At 40.5% G+C, this 20,463-nt stretch overlaps 1 protein-coding gene across 1 annotated transcript in view; it reads right to left on the bottom strand.

Moving 5' to 3' along the window:
* SMPDL3B (sphingomyelin phosphodiesterase acid like 3B) overlaps positions 1-20,463 on the bottom strand; it is a 28,453-nt gene that overhangs the window by 6,302 nt on the left and 1,688 nt on the right. The window contains exons 4-7 of the mRNA XM_075264557.1: positions 14,059-14,156; positions 9,261-9,404; positions 9,007-9,179; positions 4,668-4,848 (exon numbers count right to left, since the gene is read on the bottom strand). Coding sequence (XP_075120658.1) covers positions 4,668-4,848; positions 9,007-9,179; positions 9,261-9,404; positions 14,059-14,156 — 596 coding nt within the window. The remainder of the gene's footprint in view (positions 1-4,667; positions 4,849-9,006; positions 9,180-9,260; positions 9,405-14,058; positions 14,157-20,463) is intronic.

Raw genomic sequence — 20,463 nt, forward strand, 5'->3', positions numbered from 1 at the left:
AATAAGACACACACACTAATATATATATATATATATATATATATATATATATATATATATATATATATATATATATATATATATACACATATACATATACATATATACACACACACATATATACACACACACACACACAAAATCCAAAAGTTTGGACACCTTCTCATTCAAAGAGTTTTCTGTATTTTCATGACTATGAAAATTGTAGATTCACACTGAAGGCATCAAAACTATGAATTAACAGATGTGGAATTATATACTTAACAAAAAAGTGTGAAACAACTGAAATATGTCTTATATTCTAGGTTCTTCAAAGCAGCCACCTTTTGCTTTGATTCCTGCTTTGCACACTCTTGGCATTCTCTTGATGAGCTTCAAGAGGTAGTCACCTGAAATGGTTTTCACTTCACAGGTGTGCCCTGTCAGGTTTAATATGTGGGATTTCTTAACATAACGAGTACTGCATCGGACTTTTTGTCACCATGACTGCAGGTAGTTGTTACGCCGTTACATACATCCAGGGTCGGACTGGCCCGCCGGAGCACCAGGGAATCCCCCGGTGGGCCCCCGGGCCCCGACTATACTGATGCTTATTTTAGCATAGGCAGGGGCCCGATCCATCCCAATCCAGCCCATTGATGGGGATGGATCGGGCCCCTGCCCATGTCAGAGGAGGATGCTGATACACAGATGTCTGAGAGAAGAGGATGCGGCAGCAGCAGCGCGCGGTCGGTCGGTAAGTATGAGAACTTTTTTTTGTTTTATAATAGGCCGCTACCTGCTGGAGTATCTACCAGCAGGCAGCGGCCTATTTACTAACCTGGACCTGCTCACTGCCGCCCCCGCTTCCCCTTGTACTTTAGGCCGTGGCGGGCGGTAGTGAATAGGCCCGGGCCAGGCCGCAATCCCACTGACGCTAATATTATACTCAGGGGTCTTTTCAGATCCTCGAGTATAATAATCGGAGCCCCAGGGGAGGTGAGAGAACATAATAAACAGTGTTACTTACCTCTCCGGGACCCGATGTTACTCCTAGTTGGCTTCGGGGCTATATGGTAATGCCCAGATGTCACGTGGTCTGGAATATTACCATATAGGCCCGAAGCCTGTTCTAGCAGTACCATATAGGCCCGAAGCCTGTGGTAGTAGTAATAGTAATAACCTGTTACTGCGAGCACAGGCTTTGGGCCTGTATGGTAACAGGCTGTTACTGCTACCACAGGCTTTGGGCCTATATGTTACTGCTAGCACAGGCTTTGGGCCTATATGGTAATATTCCAGACCACGTGACGTCTGACATTACCATATAGGCCCAAAGCCTGCTAGGAGTAAAATCGGATCCCGGAGAGGTGAGTAACAGTGTTTATTATGTTCCCTCCCCTCCCCTGGGGCTCCGATTATTATACTCAGGGTCTGAAAAGACCCCCCGAGTATAATAATAGTTCATGGATGTGCAACTGTGGGGCATAATACAGCTTGAAGGGTCCCCTGTAACCTCTATTATGTCCCACAGCGGCCCCCCTGCAACCTCTATTAAGCCCCACAGTCTATTGTGCCACTGTGGGGCATAATATAGGCTGCAGGGGCTGCTGTGAGATATAATATTTATATATATATATATATATATATATATATATATATATATATATATATATATATATATAATATAGGGGTTGGATGTGTGGAGAAGTGAGGAGTCAAAGATGTCTGTGTTTCAAACTTTATAGAGAGTCAAGTCACAGCTGGAGGAAGTGGTCATGGCGGTCCAAAGGGAAGAGACGGGAAATGTGGGAAGACGTCTCCTGTGAGTATTACTGCACAAAATATCACATTGCATTGTATTTATTGTAATGTTGTAATTTATTGTAATGGTACTGCTAGCACCCCCAATCCCCCCGCTGTCTGAGGCGAACAATCGAAAGATGCCCCCAAATCTTTCAATTACTACAACTCCCAGCAGCTCCAGATGCCCTGGAACTGTTGAGAGTTGTAGTCCACCCACCCCATAGATAATGTCCCACTCTATTGTTATGCTGGTGCCCTTTTCTAGAGCTCCAGCATAACAATATCCAAGTTTCAGAAACCGCTGAGGACTTCGGGTATGTTCACACATCAGTATGCCATCCGTCCGTTTGAATTCAGTTTGACACTTCAAAACGGACTGATACACATACTGATCTCTACTCTGGTTACAATTGCTACTTTTAATCCCCTTATCTGTCCTCTAGGGGACGGAGAGCGTTTGCTATCAGCATAAAAAGGTATCAGTATACAATCAGTATGTGCATCAGTCCGTTTTGAAGTGTCAAACTGAATTCAAACGGACGGATGGCATACTGATGTGTGAACATACCCTTATCTGCCTGAAAATGGCTGACACCTGGCGGACTTCATTATGTTAATGAGGTCTGCCACTGTCTGTGTGTAACCGCCATTTTGATAGTCCACCTCTCCGTCATTCTGGTCCCATGGTGGACCTGTATGACGGAGAGCTTGCTGCTTTTGTGAACCTAGCATAAGGCTATCTCTACACTATAACTTCCGCCATACAACCAAAGATGTGTTGCCCTGTGATTCTTTCTCTCATGTTAGTGAATGGAGTCACATTGCAACCTGAGGGACCCAATGCGACTCCATTCACTAATGTGAAAGAGTCCCAAAGGGACACTGCGATCTTTGGTTGCATGAAGGAAGTAGTAGTGTAGCCATAGCTGTTTTGCACACTGTATTGTGCGTGAAAATGCACTTTAAACGTGTATAATGGCAAAAACTGGACGGGCGATATTACATATGGCAGTAGGGTGGGCCCCTGGAAATAATCCCACTGGTGGGCCCTAGGCACCCCAGTCCGACCCTGCATACATCTAATGTTTGGGTCTTTTCCCTGTGTCTCATTGGTATACTTATGGTGAATTCTCTGCTGTTGAGTACTTTCATTTATTGACATGCTTGAGACACAGTAGTAGGGATATGATGCATATATGGGTTTCCTTTATAGGCACCATATGATTTAATAGCTTGAGATTTTGACTGACCTACATTATACATCTTAAACATACTCCTTGGGTATGTGTGTGTATATACAAAGATTTATGGTCATTCTGAGTATGAGGTCTGTTCATTTAGTATAAAGTATCATACATACCCTCATTTTCTGTACATATACTACCTGTTGTAATATATCAATTAGGGTTTGGTTATACATTTGTGCATTTTACACGTGGGTCATTATCGTGATCATCTTCCTGTCCCTCCATAGACTTTCCTTCCCTAGATGAATTTGGTGTTTCATAGTCTGTGTGTATTGTACTCGTTTATTGTATCTTGTTGCATTTTCTGGCTTTTTTGCCATCTTTGCCCTGCTGCTATTTATTTTATGTCATGATATTGATCAATAAATTTGGATATTTTTACATATTAAGGGATGGTTTCCTTTTTTCAGTAGATGTATCTTTATTGTATAACATGTTCCCCATAATGTGGTTTTTTGTGAGGCTTAATATGTGGGATTTCTTGCCTTATAAATGGGGTTGGGACCATCAGTTGTGTTGTGCAGAAGTCAGGTGGATAGTCCTACTCAATAGACTGTTAGAATTTGTATTATGGCAAGAAGAAAGCAGCTAAGTAAAGAAAAACGAGTGGCCATCATTACTTTAATAAATGAAGGTCAGTCAGTCCGAAAAATTGGGAAAACTTTGAAAGTGTCCCCAAGTGCAGTTGCAAAAACCATCAAGCGCTATAAAGCAACTGGCTCACATGAGAACCTCCCCAGGAAAGGAAGACCAAGAGTCACCTCTGCTGCAGAGGATAAGTTCATCCGAGTCACTGATAAGAAATATTATAAAATATGATGTGTGTTTTAAAGGAACTTTTTTGTTATGTTTTTTCCTGCTTATCACGATTATGTGTGCATCTTTTGTATTTTTTTTTTTTAAATGACAAATTAAATATGTAGTTTTATACAGAAGAGTGTTGCAGACCTTCTCTCTTTTTTCGATATCTTTCCAAGCCGAATAGCCTTGAGGTCCAAAGGCATGGTCTGGCACCTCGAAGAGATTCTACAAATGTGGTAAGATATAGCCTACTATAAATACCAAAGTGTCACTGGGTTAAAAAATAAATAAATAAATAATTTAAAAGCCACTACTTATTTCCTGTTCTAGCAAATCAGCAGTGGATTTCCCCTAATTCTGCTGTGGCAAAAGCCACCTTTTGTTTTGGATCAGTTTATAAGCAGCACCCAGGTCACTCACTAGCACATATGGCTTTATGAAGGGCCTGTCAGGCTTCCTTAATTTCTTTTTTTTGTATAGAAAACTATACTATGACACAATATCATGCTGGCCGTCAAAAGAGCTTGACAGCTCATTAACCCCTTGGGGACACATCCTAAAATTACCTTAAGGACCAGTCCTCATTTTTCAAAACCTGATGTGTCACTTTATATGGCAATAACTTTGAGATGCTTTAGTTTACACAAGTGATTTTGTGATTGTTTTTTCGTGACACATTGTAATTGTGGTAAGCCTTGATTAATATTTTGGTATTTATCAAAAAAAAAAAATGCAATTTACTTCAACAAAGGCATAATACTGTAATAAACCACTATCAAATATATCAAAAACTATATTCAAAGAAAACAAAACAAAACATTAATTATCAGTTACCTGAACTACTGTAGAACATTCGGAAAGAGTCTGTGTGGTGATGCCCAAAAAACTGTCCTTGTATCACTTTGTGGTATTTTTGAATAATCTCTATATAACGTTTATTGAAGTTTTCCCTAAACCAACTCTTCCCACGTTTCTTTTCAAAATATCCTGGAGGCACGTGTCCCACAATATAAACCTGCAAAGTGTTCATTTGTTATAGTAAATGCGGTATACATGTCACAATCTAAATACACACACAAAAAAAAAACCTTGCTGCTTGTTATCATGTAACCACTAAGTACATAGTTCTCTAGTAATAATAATAGTGGAATTAGTAGGTTTTTAAATTTTTATTTTATGCTTACTTATATAGCGCCATCATGTTCCACAGCACTTTACAGACATTGACAGTCACTGTCTTATATAAGGCTCAACATCTGCATTCCCTATCAGTAGTTCAGAGTCCCCAGAAGAAACCTACGCAAACTCCTTGCAGATATTGTCCTTGGCAGGATACAAACCCAGGGCTCAAGTGGTAACTAATGAGACCACCACTACTACTACTACTACTACTGCTACTACTACTGCTGCCACTCATGCCAATGGAATTTTTTCACATTTTGTCACCTTACAACTACAAAAACTTAAATTTACTTTATTGAGATTTTAACGTAATAGACCATCACAAAGCAGCAGCTAATTGTGAAGTGGAACAAAAACAGTACATGGTTTTCAAAATTTGAATAAATCTTAAAAGTGGCACATGCAAAAGTATTCAACCCCCTGTACTCGGATACCCCTGAAATAAGATCCAATGCAATCAATTGCCTTAAGAAGTCACTTAGCTAATGGAGTCCAGCTGTGTGTAATTTAGTCTCAGTATAAACACACAAATACAAAGGTGCTTTATTAGTATGACTGAAGAAAAACATTTCGTATTGCAAAAGCAAAAAATGGTTGGGGTTGGAAGGGAGTGGGTGAAGGGGGTGGGTGGGAGGATTGGGGGTTCATATGTCCTTGGAGTCTCCTCTTTCTTGTTTGGGACATGTGGGTATGGGTGGATGTGTGGGTATGGGTGGGCGGGTGATGGGGGAGCTTAAACGTCTTTGGGAGGTGGGTGGGTTCAATAGTCTTTGGGGTCTCATCTTCCTCGTGTTTGGTGACATCTGGACACGTATTGGGCAGCGATTTCCACAGTGGTCTCCTCTTCTCCTATTAGGATGTAGAGTTTCCTCTTCTTGTCTGCAGATGTGAAGTCTGGGATGTGGGCAGAGTCTTTGGTAGTAGATGGCCCTCACAGCTGAGTATTTGGTGTAGTGTAGCAGGAAATGGGCCTCGTCTTCTAGGGCCCCCTGGTCACAGTGCTGACACAGTCTGTTCTCCCGTGACTTGTAGGACTGCTTGTATAGTCCTGTTTCAATCCTTAGATTGTGGGAGCTCAGTCTGTTCCAGCCTGTGTTTGGGGTGGCGTATTCTCTCCAGGTAGGTGGCCATAGTGTAGTCCCTTTGCAGGGATTGGTACACGATAAGTTTCTTGGAGTTATTTATTTCATTTCTCCATTCTTCGAGGTATTGGTCTTTGTTTGCCTCTATGGTCGCCTTTATTTGGGCCTTGGTCATCGTCTGTTGGTCTTTTTGGTTTGGTGGTTGGCTGTTGCTTGCTTGGGGGGCGTCAGGTTTGTTTCAAGTTATGTGGCTTAGCAGGCTTGGTGGTGGTAGGAGTGTAGCTGCTTTGGATGTGTGCCTGGAACACTAGTGCCCTCTTCTGTATGGTGAGCCATAGAGGGAACCTGCCTAGCTCTGCCCTGCAGGCTGTGTTGGAGGTGTTGCGGTGGACATGGAACAGGTATTTTCAGAACTCCAGGTGAAAGGTCTCTGTTGGGCTAGAGTCCCATTTTGGCTGGTCTGGGTAGGTAGCTGTGCCCCAAACCTCACTGCTATAGAGAAGTATCGGAGCGTTAACTGCGCCAAATATCTTCAGCCAGACCCTCACCAGTTGTTTGAGCTGGTACAGCTTTCTTCTTATGGCGTGGAAGGTTCTGCAGGCTTTTTCTTTCAGGGTTTATATTGTTGCTTTGAAGCTTCCTGATTGGTTGAGCTCCAGCCCCAGGTAGGTGTAGCTGTTGGTTTTCTCCAGTGTGGAGCCAGTGTGAATCGTGGGGTAGGGGCTTTGTTGTGGCCCTTCTTCTAGAATAACCAAAATCTTGGTTTCTTGTGGTTGATGGGTAGGGCCCATGTTGTGCTGAATTTTTCCAGCACCGATAAGCTGTCTTGGAGGTCTCTCTCGGTGGGGGATAGAATTAGGAGGTTGTCGGCGTATAGCAGGAACTTCACCTTCCGGTCGTTCATGGTGAGGCCTGGTGTTTGTGATGCCTCTAGTGCTGTAGCCAGTTCATTGATATAGATGTTGAAGAGCGTTGGGCTCAGGCTACAACCCTGTCTGACCCCTCAGGCCTGTTGGAAGTATGCTGTCCTTTTCCCGTTCACCTTCACACTGCACTGGTTTCCGGTGTAGGAGCTCTTGATGACATCATATGTTCTTCCTCCTATTCCACTAGTAGTTTCAGGAGAAGGCCCGGGTGCCATACTGAGTCGAATGCCTTCTTAAAGTCCACAAAGCAGGCGATTATTTTGACTTTTCCAGTGTTGTGGACGTGGGTCTTGATGAGGCTGTGCAGTGTGTAGATATGGTCTGTGGTGCAGTGGTTTGGCATGAACCCTGCTTGGTTTTTGCTGAGGACCTTGTGTTGTGTGAGGAAGGTGAGGATTCTGTTATTGATGATGCTGTTTAACAGTTTCCCCAGCGTGCTGCTGACGCAGATCCGTCTGCAGTTGTTGGGGTCGTATTGGTTTCCATTCTTGTAGATGGGGGTTATGAGGCCTTTGTTCCAGTCTTGGGGGGGGGGGGGGGCGTGGGGAGTTCAAGTGAAGATGGATGGAGTCAAATACAGGGCAATCCTGGAAGAGACAGGAGACTGGGAGGGAGCTTCACCTTCCAGCAAGACAATGACCCTAATGAGCTACAGAGAAATGGTTTAGATCAGGGAATATTCAGGAGTATCTCTGGCAAGACATAAAAATTACTGTTTTCCATCCAATCTGGCTGAGCTTGAGCTATTTTGCAAAGAAGAATGGGAAAAAAATCTCAGTCTCAAGATGTGCAAAGCTGGTAAATACATACCCCAAAAGACTTACAGCTGTAATGGTAGAGAAAGGTGGTTCCCCAAATTATTGATATAGGGTGGCTGAATATTTTTGTACGTCACACTTCAGATTTTTTTTTTTTTATTTTGAAAACCATGTATCATTTTCATTCCACTTCACAATTATCTGCTACTTTGTGTTGATCTATCACTTAAAAGAGGACCTTTCACATCCTTGGGCACATGCAGTGTAATACACCGCTAGACAGCCGACAAATTGCGCTGAATTCAGCACAATCGGCATTCCCGCTCTGTGCGCCCACTATCGGTGTCATTACCGTAGCTCTTCAGTGTCAGAAGGGCGTTTCTGACAATCTGCCAGGAACATGTTCTTCACAGTAGCATCTATTACGCTGTACTATGAGGGGGCATTCCTTACTGCCCAGCGATGACGCTGAGCAGTGAGGAACGCCTCCCCTACTCCTGCTAGTACTCGTCCATAGACTAGTACCGGGGGGGGGGGGGGGGTGGCATTTCTCACTGCTCAGCATCATCGCTGGGCAGTAAGGAATGCCCCCTCTCACAGTACAGCGCAATATACTATTCCTCAAAATAGTATAATTGAAAAGTCTGCAACCAACCTGCTCAGTGACACCTCCTCAAGGTACAACCACATGGCAGATGTGGCTATAGTGGCATTTAGAGGTACCGTATATGTGGAGGTTTGTATCAGAAAAACATATCTATGGCCATTGTAAGATATATATGGAAAATAATCAAACTTCTTAACTTATCTACATTTGAAAAAAAAAACTGGGGGGAAAGAGTGGCTCACTAGGGGAAGAGTAGCTTACTGGTGAAAAGTTAACCCAAGGCCCCAATGTGTAATTCAATACTTTTGTATTGGGAAATGGTATTTCAATATTGGCACTGCTTTTTTGAGTTTGAGCAGGGTTGTAACTATAGGGTGTGCAGAAGCAACAATTGCTGCTGGGCCCTGGAGCCTCTGAAGGCTCTCTAACATAAGAAGGCACCACTACATATTTTGCATTGGAGCTTAAAATTTTAAGTTGTGCTTAGAAGCTCAAGCTTTATATTGAATAAAAGTCAGCAATACATTTAAAGATCAGATTTTTCATTATTCTCATCAGGTTCGAGGGCATGTGTACACTTGCATTTACTTCTCATTATTAGTACATCTATAATGTTACCTTTTCTCCCTTTTGAGAGGCATCTGATAGTTGGCTTTCTAACCATTGAAATTGGTCACCTGGATCCTCCATATTGGCTGTAATACTGTTGGAATCGTAGTATAAATTTGTATTTAGAACAACAATACGTCCCACATTTTCTATGTTTACCAACTGTTCACTGTAAAACGCTCCTACAAAAAGAGGAAATGTCCTTTTCTTAGATAGATTTATTTTTTTCTATTTTTAATAAATAATCAAAATATTTTACTTACCTTTTAGAAAAGTAGGAATGGATTCCTGCTTGAGCCAGCGTCTCCAAAGTTTTGACACTTGATAGTAAATAGAATTATTTTGAACAGGTAATTGGTTTTTAGGGTGAAAATCATGATTTCCAAAGGCAGAATAAACTTTGGTATCTGAAAAAAAGTACAATCCTCATCATTACATATTCATCCAATCCTCTACTATAATGGGCTTAACATGGCCATATTTATGTTCAGTATCCCTTTACATTTCTTTCTATGGGGAAAAAAAAAAAAAATAAAAAAAAAATTTGTATACAGCAATCAGTACAAAAAGATAGAAATGTAAAATTAGCTCTATTCCGCATATATGGTACTCATTCAAGTGGAAAACTTGTTATTGCAACATGTGGCCATTCATACGACTCCATGACAATATGTTGAATTACTCTTATAAATATTAGGTATATGAAGAAAGCATGAATATGAAATTGTGCCATTCAAGCCTAGGGGTTTTACTATCTTCATATTGAAAATCCAGTGTACCGCTCGGAGGACGAATTTGTCAAAATTCCCCTCCTCCTTGGTAGATTGACACCATCTCAATCCTCTGATATTTGATATTACCACTGATGTCATTATGCTTCTCCTATATATGTTGCACAATAGGTGTGTCCATTTGCTGAAAAATATATATATATATATATATATATATATATATATATATATATATATATATATATATATATATATACCGGGCATTCGCCATACCCACACCCTGCCATCAGATCGCCACATTGAGTGCCATGATTCGTCACTCGACACAATGTTTTTCCACTGTTCAATCATCCAATGTTTACACTCCTTACACCAAGCGAGGCGTCGTTTGGGATTGACCTGCGTGATGTGTGGCACCCAATCACCTGACCACGTTCAAAGTCTGTGAGTTCCGCGGAGCGCCCCATTCTGCTCTCTCACGATGTCTAAGGTCTAGTGAGGTCACTGATATGGAGTACCTGGCAGTAGGTGGCAGCACAATGCACCTAATATGAAAAACGGATGTTTTGGGGGGTGTCTGGATACTTTTGATCACATAGTGTATCTTCCTTGCTAAGCCTCTTTTCTAGGCAACACCTTCTATCATTTAGTGTAAAGAACATGCTCCACTTAAGCATGTGCCCGAATAGCTGGAGGTGCATTTTCCATAAGAAAAGATCAAATTGGGGGGTTGGCACATCTGACAACCCTTTTGACATTTTAACATTATTAACCTGCAAGTTTTCATTTTTATTAGGTTTCTCTGCAATCCCACAGTAGATAACTCAAAATCTGGGGTCCGTGGGCTAAAGAAAAAACCTATTTGGGGTGCTTTTATTTCCCTTTTGAGCTCGACTTCTTGATCTGTCTGATCCCTGTGTGGATTGTCTCCATTGTGAATTTCAAGTCACCCCAGTACTGGTCAGAGATGTTTCTCCATCACAATATTTGTACTCCAATGATGATAATTCAGTTTCTGATCCCTGAGAGCTTTATTTCTTTTTGTGGAAACATGTCCCAAATATCTGTGTGACACCTGCTCAAATTCAGGGATACCTGAAAACTTTTTAACACATTCAATAGTCTTTTGCCACTGCAGATGTTGCGTCAGTTTTTAAACTACTGGTTATTGTAGGTTCTCTGTATTGAAGGAGTTGTTGAATCATACACCCTTTTTACCTTATCCACAGGATTACGGGGAGGAGTTTCTGATTTTCTATGAAACCCCCAAAGATCAGGAGAATGAGGGGGGATGGGCACAACTTCCCTTATACTTGATGTGGTGATCCACAGGATAAAAGTGTTTGATAGATAAGGAGCCACCCAAGAGCCAGTTGTATTTTTCAATTATACCATTTTGAGGAACGTCTGATGTTTTGATCTCTTTATATTATATGAAACCGTGTAAAAATGGCGGTTTGACCATTTAGATTTTTTTTTTCTATTTCTATAAGTTTTCTATGGTTTTGTAAGCTTGTATTTTCTGGTGTGGGGATACCTAAATTAATTGTTTGGTTTTGATTATTTTTATTTGTCATCTAAAGAAGGAGAGAATTTGAATTTTTAATTTATTAATATTTTAACTTATATTTTTACTTTTTCTGTAACTGTATTACATCTATAAAACATACTAGCTAGCTATTAAGGCCTGTCAAAAGAAAACCTCAATAGATACATACCTCACGCTAGGTTCACACCAGCGTTCTTCTTTCCGTTCTGTGCTTTCTGTCTTCTGCATGCCAGAAGTCGGAAAGCACAGACCGGGTCTGGCCGTGAGCGGCGGTGAGCGTTTTATGCTCTGCGCCGCGAAACCGGATTTTTTTTATCCGGACACAGAGTACTGCATGTCCGACTCTGTGTCTGGATTATAAAACCCGGTTTTGCGGCGGAGAGCATAAAACGCTCACCGCCGCTCACGGCCGGACATCTCTCTCACCCATTCAAATGAATGGGTGAGAGAGACTCCTGCAGGTTTCCGTCTCCTGCCTTTGTTTTAGGCAGGAAACTGAAACCTGTAGAACGGAGTTCACAACGCAGATGTGAACGAGCCCTGACAGAACTAGGAGCCTTCATAAAGCTCCTGGCTAACATAGTAACTGGACGGTTCCCACAATCTTAACGTGCGGGATCAATCCTGAGATATAAAGGTACTGAAGGGGTGGGGGAAGCAGTGGGGGCACTGGAAGAGAATGAAATACCTACAGAGTTCTCATTACTACCAGGTCTCCACTGTATAATAGGGACCCAATATCCACCTTCATAGTACAGCAGATGTCGAGAAGAGGTTAAGTTGCCATAATTTTGTATGATTTGTTAATATTTCTTTAACTCTATAAATTCTGGAAGATATTAACTCAATACTTTGTTCTATAACGTACCTGCGAATTTGTTATTAGTTCTAGTATGGTATATTATATACTAGCTTTTACCTGCGACTTCGTCTGCGGTGAGTTGAGTATTGGGTGGACACAGACGTGTGAAACTGTAAAAGTGCTTTAAAAAGTTTGGTGGGCTAGCAAATGTGATTTGATGTGTTATATTGTGTATGTTGTGATACAGACAATGTGATGTGTTATACAGCCTGTGTACAGGAGTATATATGTATCAGGTACTGTATATAGCAGTGATAGGAGATACATGTAATTATATAGTATATACAGCCTGTGTACAGGAGTATATATGTATCAGGTACTGTATATAGCAGTGATAGGAGATACATGTAATATATAGTATATACAGTCTGTGTACAGGAGTATATATGTATCAGGTACTGTATATAGCAGTGATAGGAGATACATGTAATATATAGTATATACAGCCTGTGTACAGGAGTATATATGTATCAGGTACTGTATATAGCAGTGATAGGTAATACATGTAATATGTAGTATATACAGCATGTGTACAGGAGTATATATGCATCAGGTACTGTATATAGCAGTGATAGGAGATACATGTAATTATATAGTATATACAGCCTGTGTACAGGAGTATATATGTATCAGGTACTGTATATAGCAGTGATAGGAGATACATGTAATTACAATGTGATGTGTTGTATTGTGTATGTATAGTGGAAAGCTATATGTAAATGTGAGTGAGTAGAGTGAGGGCTACTCGTGAGGTGACAGTAAGGAGTGTGCAGGCAGGTTGAGGCAGGAAATGGCAGGCAGTGTGTGTGAGTCTATAGCTGGGGCTAGGAGTCCTGCTTTTGTGAGTCTCCTGCTAGGAAGCCATGTTGTTTAGTGGCACCAAAAGTAGCCTGTGACTCAATCCTGAGGGAAAACTATGTTTGTGGAAAATTGCACGCAAATCCGTCCAGGCGTTTTAGCGTGATTGAGGAACAAACATCCAAACTCACAAACTTTCACATTTATAATATTAGTAGGATACTGTATCTATAACTAATTTTTCTTACTTCTTGACATCTCATGAATTACCAAATACAAATGGTACTGGCAATATGCCTGATTTTGCCAGTTACTGAATACCTTGAAGTGTGTTTTGAATTTCTTATTATAACTACAGATACATACCTCACAACTTTCAAATGATAGAAAGAGGGGCAGAACGTGCAGCTCGTCAAGCAGACTGCGACAATTTGGCTCTGCCCACTGCTATGTCGACCCATTCCATTTTTCTATGTGCCTCCACACAGTATAATCCTCCTACAGTCACTCTAACATTATATGCCCCCACATCATAATGTCACTTTCCAATTCTCCACATGAAGTCCCCTCTCCTGGTGCCCAAGTTTAAACTGGGGAAAACTGGGGCAGCTTGAGTGGAACACTAAACCATGTGGTTAGTTGGATGGGGACATTAGACTGTGGGGGTAGCTGTAGGGGGACATTAAACTGGGGGCAACTAGAGGCAGATATTAAACTGTGGGGGTAGCTATCCCGACGGTTTTATATCCCTCTACATCTCCATCTGCCCCCCCCCCCAGTGTAATGTCCCCCTCTATCTGACCCCAGTGTAATGTTGCCCCTTCACCTGCCCCACCAGTTTAACTCAATAAAACACTTATGCTCCCCTCTCCTTGCTCCCCTGCCACTCTGTGAAGTGTCTTCTCCAGGACTGTTCAGGGAGCTGCAGGCGCGGTTTAGGCGATGCCATTATATCATACCTACAGCTCATGATGTAGCAGGCCAAATTAACCCCCTTCCATATTAAGCCTGGGTATAGTTTGGCCCAGGTTTACACTTTTTGTACATAGCAAAATTCAGTTTCTTCACATACTTCTAAAACTACGGTAATCATATTCTATAGATTATTTTTGGTAACTTACTTGGAAACACTTGTAAGATTAGTGTTGTCAGTTGTGCCACAATATCCAAGACAGCATCCTCACCAAGTTTTTCATTAGGTACATGTGGGGTGTCATCCCTGAAATCAAAACATGGAACAAAAAAGTGAAAATTAAAATAAGAATTATGTCCTTAATTTGTTATCACTGCCATGGCCTCTAAATTAGCATATAGGCACATTATACTCAGGGGTGAACCTCTCTGCTGGCTGAAGCGACCTATAGAAAGACATCTGAGCTGGCGATCTTTGATTTCGGAATGAGGCCTCATCTAATTAAAATTGTAGGTCATGCCCCCCACCCCATTTGCAGATCAAAAATTTCATTATTTGGCCCACACACAATATAATGCCTACTTTATTGGCTCCCACAGTATAGTATCCTCCTTACTGACCCCCCCCCCCCCACACACACACAGTATAACACCCCCTTTACTGGCCCTGCAGTGTATTACCCCCATTATTCATCCCTACTCAGTACAACACCCCCCTTTATGACCCTCACACAGTATATTGCCCTCTTTACTGGTGTCCACACAGTATATTGCTCCATTTACTCATCCCCACACAGTATATTGTCATCTTATTGGCTTCCACACCATATATTTTCCCCTCACACCTATAATATTGCCCTCTTCTTTTTCACCCCCACACAGTGTACTGCCCCTTTTTGGCCTCCACACATTAATTTATTTGCCTTAGGTTTGACCTGAATTTCCCAAAAGTTTTGGGGTTCTATTCCCACAAAGCACTATTGTACTCGAGTTCTCTCAGTGTTGGAGGCAAGAAGGGAACAACATACAGTTCAGAGGCAGAGAACAAGCATAATAACAGGGAGGATTTATACTTTGTGTTGGTTCTTAGCTGACAATATACAGTATTATGTGAACACGTCCAAACCTAGACTGCTGTTCAGACCGCAAAGAATAATGATCAGAGGCCTAGGAAAAGTGATCAAACATGAAAACCAGTGTTACTCACCTCTCCTGGGCTCCAGTGCTGGTCTTTGGGCCTCTTTAATGACGTTACAGATGATCATATGTAGAACTTTGTAAGTATTAAGGGAGCAAATAAAGGGTGGCTCTACTACAACCACAAACTTCCTCTTTAAATGGTTAAATGGCAAAAGCATCCATGGATCTTGCCTAATTTTTTAGGACCTTAGTAATGTATAATTTATAATCTATTATTAATGATATCAATAGGTTTATTATGCAGTTATCGCTTTTTTCTTCCTTTCAATTAATTTTTTTGAAAAGATTATAAAAAGTTCTGGATCATTCTCTAATGTGCAGTTTTGTTATATAATTGTTGGATTCGTAGGGTGCGCAATTCACGTATGTGCGCACGCAAGAGTTCAGATCGTGATAAAAGATGTGATAGTATAATGTTATTATGAGGTCTGTTTTTCGGGCTATTTTTTTCTTGATGTTTGAGGGTTGACATTTTCCATCCAGGTTTCTATTTGCCAGAGATTTTTTCAGCGCTGAACTCAACGTGTGTGCAGATACTCACGTTTGAGTTTAAGGAAGTTCTCCTTCAGGTCCACTCAACATAGCGGAGAAAGCCCTATTGACGATTCTCCTTCAAGTCCGACAGGAGAGTGGAGGAGGAGTCAGCGATGGGTTTTAAATCTGACCGTCGGCAAGCCATCCCCTGTCCAGTTTCCCCAGGGTTTAGGACGGAAACCCCAGGGCAGACAGCGGTGGTAGTGTGAACACCGCTTAAGTCAATACATGCTGGAGTAATTGGCAATTTTCACTTACCTATCCTCGATTATGTTTTCCCTGAAAACCTAAGAGAAGGCGAGAGTGGTGATAGGTAAGTGAAAATTGCCCATTACCTGCTTAAACTTTGTGAACCTGTAGGGGGCACAATAATGTATTGGAGCCTATAATGGGGCACTTACTGTATAGGGGTCAGCAACACAGGTTCTTACAGTATTCTTCAGACATTCCCGCAAAATGGTAAAACAAAACATAAAAAAGACACATCCATAATTTCATAGTGAGCCGTGTCCCTCTCACTATACAAACTGTAGTGGCAGGTGTAGATAGCGCAGCACTATTCCATTGAAGTCTATGGGTTATCTCTGCACTACCTATACCCTTCACTACAGTTAGTATGGCGATTTAGAGTTGTGCCGTTACCAAGAGCAGTGCTGTCTCAGTACAGATAATTTTCAGGGGTCCTGGGTCACCCCTTGGAGGTCTAATATTGACAGCTTATCCAAAGAACTGAATAACCTCATTTTCTCAGATGAAATGGGCAAATGTTGAGCTTTGAACTTCTAATGTGTTCTATGTTATATTAGTGAATATAATATGCTTACATTTCCAAATCATTGCATTCTTCAAAATTTTTTGGAATTGGGGTTATCATGTTATTTACGGTTAGCAGGCAGAGTTCTTGAAAAGATAGAGGAACAAAAACACAAAGTATTTAAAAAAGTTAGAGCATTGTCCAAAATGCGTTTAAGGCTAAGGCCCCACGTTGCGGAAACACAGCTTTTTTTGTTGCAGATTTTGTACTGTTTTTTTGAGCCAAAGTCAGAAGTGGATTGAGTAGAAGAGAGAAGTTTAAGAGTTTTTTTATAGAGTTCCCATTCTTTTCGTAGCCATTCTTGGCTTTGGCTCAAAAAACCGCAACAAAATCTGCAACAAAAAAAAGCTGCGCTTCCGCAACGTGGAGCCTCTAAGGCAAGTCATTGTTTATTATCAATTCAGAGGAGACGTTTAAAAACTGATGCAAACTGTTTTTGATGTTTTTATATAAGACAAAACAAGTTTAGTGTCATGGACCCTGACCCCAAATTGCTCCTGGGTTAGCTGGGTTATCAGGCAGGGACACTACATGTATCTGAAGATATCCCGGCCACAATAAGGAAATCATGGCTGATTTTCTGACCTTAGAAAGTTTCTGCATTGGTGGTCGTATCCATGGCAACCAATCAAGATAACAGACTGTCACCGCTAAGAAAGTTGGAGAAAATCTTTAAAACTCTGCAGAATTTTTAATTACTTATATTTGCAAAAATGTTTAACTTTTAATCATCTACAAATGTAAAAATAATTATGTAGATGGGAATACCCCTTTAAGCATATTGAGGGAGACTTATGAAGACTGATGAACTGCTATGGGAAGAATATGCAAATCTGTCTTCCATGATGTAATTAGGAAGTCCGGTGCCTCAGTGTTGCAAACCAATAGAGGGCGCTCACTCTGATGAACTCCTGTGATGGTAAAAGGTGCATTTAATTTATGAGGAGGCATGCACTTCCTCAAATAAGGTGAACCCTCTGCAGGGCCTAAAACTAAACTGATGTAAATGGTAATAAATCTAGCAAGCTGCCCATGCCACACCCCTGTCCAGGAAAATCAAATAAAAAAAAATATGATATGCTGTATAAGTCATGATAAATCTACCCCATTATCTTGACAAGTCTGAGCTTCTACACAGAACAATAGTGTGCGATTTGTATAATAGTCCCTTATAAGAATAGAGTTTAGCCTGATACCTCCCACATTGATGGCCACAAATGTATGAAGGCACATAGATTTGTGAGTATAGCTATAACATCAGAAAGCACACATGGTACCTCCAAAATATATAAACTGACCTCACAATATACAAATCTAAAGTATAGTAAAAAGTAAGGGCCAGAAAAAACAAAAAAGAATCACTCAACTATAAAAATTAAATTTATTAAATCATAAATGTAAAATCACAATCCAATAATACAGCAGGGCAAGGATGGAACATATGCCAAAAACACAACAGGACACTAAACGTAAAGCAGAGCATTTTATATGTCCATCTGGTCTGTTTGGAACTGCTATACTGCCTAATATGGCTTCAGGTAACCTCATTTAATTTACAATGACTTCCCTCTTGGACTTGAGTTTGGTTGGGCTATGAATTGCCAGCTTGTGTTCTAAATGGTGCATGAGATACTACAAGGGATAAGGTTTTTATTGGTTTTATATTATTACAATCATATTGCTTTATGTGACCAGCAAGTACAGTATATAGAGATATTTATACATCATTAACCCCTTGTTTGGTTTAAGCATGTAAAATTATGTACTACATCGGCTGTTTATATACATTACCTTATTCAGTCCATGATAGGTATATAATTTTCATTGGTTACTTTGATATATTCATATTATGTTATATATGTGTGTGTGTATGTGTGTATATATATATATATATATATATATATATATATATATATATATACACATACACACACATATATAACATAATATGAATATATCAAAGTAACCAATGAAAATTATATACCTATCATGGACTGAATAAGGTAATGTATATAAACAGCCGATGTAGTACATAATTTTACATGCTTAAACCAAACAAGGGGTTAATGATGTATAAATATCTCTATATACTGTACTTGCTGGTCACATAAAGCAATATGATTGTAATAATATAAAACCAATAAAAACCTTATCCCTTGTAGTATCTCATGCACCATTTAGAACACAAGCTGGCAATTCATAGCCCAACCAAACTCAAGTCCAAGAGGGAAGTCATTGTAAATTAAATGAGGTTACCTGAAGCCATATTAGGCAGTATAGCAGTTCCAAACAGACCAGATGGACATATAAAATGCTCTGCTTTACGTTTAGTGTCCTGTTGTGTTTTTGGCATATGTTCCATCCTTGCCCTGATGTATTATTGGATTGTGATTTTACATTTATGATTAATAAATCCACCACCACCACCTTCTCCCTAGCAACCCTCTAACTGCTGTTACTAGGGAAACCTGTACATGTTTGTACTGAGCAGTAGAATTTACTAAATGGGGAATGACCACTTTAAATGGCCGTATCTCCAGTTTTATACAACCAGAGGTGTATTTTGAAACTCCTTGGCAAAATCTGTAATATGGCTCCTACCTACCTTGTGCAATTTACAATAGTGGTATATTTCACATGGCAGAGACCTGCTAATTCTGCACTTGAAGCTTCTGGACCCAATGAAAAATCTAGTGGGGCCCCACCTACCTTGTACCATTTAGACTATTGGTATATTCTAGGTTTCATAGGGACCTTTGAGTCAGCTCAGGGTCAAGGGCCTAGTAGCGACCCCATACAGCTATGGCCCTGTATAGAACCTAGAAATGTGGTTATAAAACAGATATAAAATTAGTGTTATATAAAAAAAATATACTAGTCACTGTTCAAAATTGTTACATGCACTTCCACCTGAAACAAAAATCACTGAGCCTAATGTGTTTAGTATAAGATGACATGTAACTTTTAATAAAGATAAATATAAAAATTTCACTATGCTATTGACAGATTGGTAATAAATCAATAACCATGTCCACCGCTATAACCTAGCACACGCTTATACAGTCCTATGAAAAAGTTTGGGCACCCCTATTAATCTTAATCATTTTTAGTTCTAAATATTTTGGTGTTTGCAACAGCCATTTCAGTTTGATATATCTGATAACTGATGGACACAGTAATATTTCAGGATTGAAATGAGGTTTATTGTACTAACAGAAAATGCGCAATATGCATTAAACCAAAATTTGACCGGTGCAAAAATATGGGCACCTCAACAGAAAAGTGACATTAATATTTAGTAGATCCTCCTTTTGCAAAGATAACAGCCTCTAGTTGCTTCCTGTAGCTTTTAATCAGTTCCTGGATCCTGGATGAAGGTATTTTGGACCATTTCTTTCTACAAAACAATTCAAGTTCAGTTAAGTTAAATGGTCGCCGAACATGGACAGCCCGCTCTCAAATGATCTGAAAACAAAGATTGTTCAACATAGTTGTTCAGGGGAAGGATACAAAACGTTGTCTCAGAGATTTAACCTGTCAGTTTCCACTGTGAGGAACATAGTAAGGAAATGGAAGACCACAGGGACAGTTCTTGTTAAGCCCAGAAGTGGCAGGCCAAGAAAAATATCAGAAAGGCAGAGAAGAAGAATGGTGAGAACAGTCAAGGACAATCCACAGACCACCTCCAAAGAGCTGCAGCATCATCTTGCTGCAGATGGTGTCACTGTGCATCAGTCAGCAATACAGCGCACTTTGCACAAGGAGAAGCTGTATGGGAGAGTGATGAGAAAGAAGCCGTTTCTGCACGTACGCCACAAATAGAGTTGCCTGAGGTATGCAAAAGCTCATTTGGAGAAGCCAACTTCATTTTGGAAACAAAGATTGAGTTGTTTGGTTATATAAAAATGGCGTTATGCATGGCGTCCAAAAAGAAACAGCATTCCAAGAAAAACACTTGCTACCCACTGTAAAATTTGGTGGAGGTTCCATCATGCTTTGGGGCTGTGTGGCCAATGCCGGCACCGGGAATCTTGTTAAAGTTGAGGGTCGCATGGATTCCACTCAG

The sequence above is a fragment of the Leptodactylus fuscus genome, chromosome 2, assembly GCF_031893055.1.
Source record: "Leptodactylus fuscus isolate aLepFus1 chromosome 2, aLepFus1.hap2, whole genome shotgun sequence".
NCBI classification, from domain to species: Eukaryota; Metazoa; Chordata; class Amphibia; order Anura; family Leptodactylidae; genus Leptodactylus; species Leptodactylus fuscus.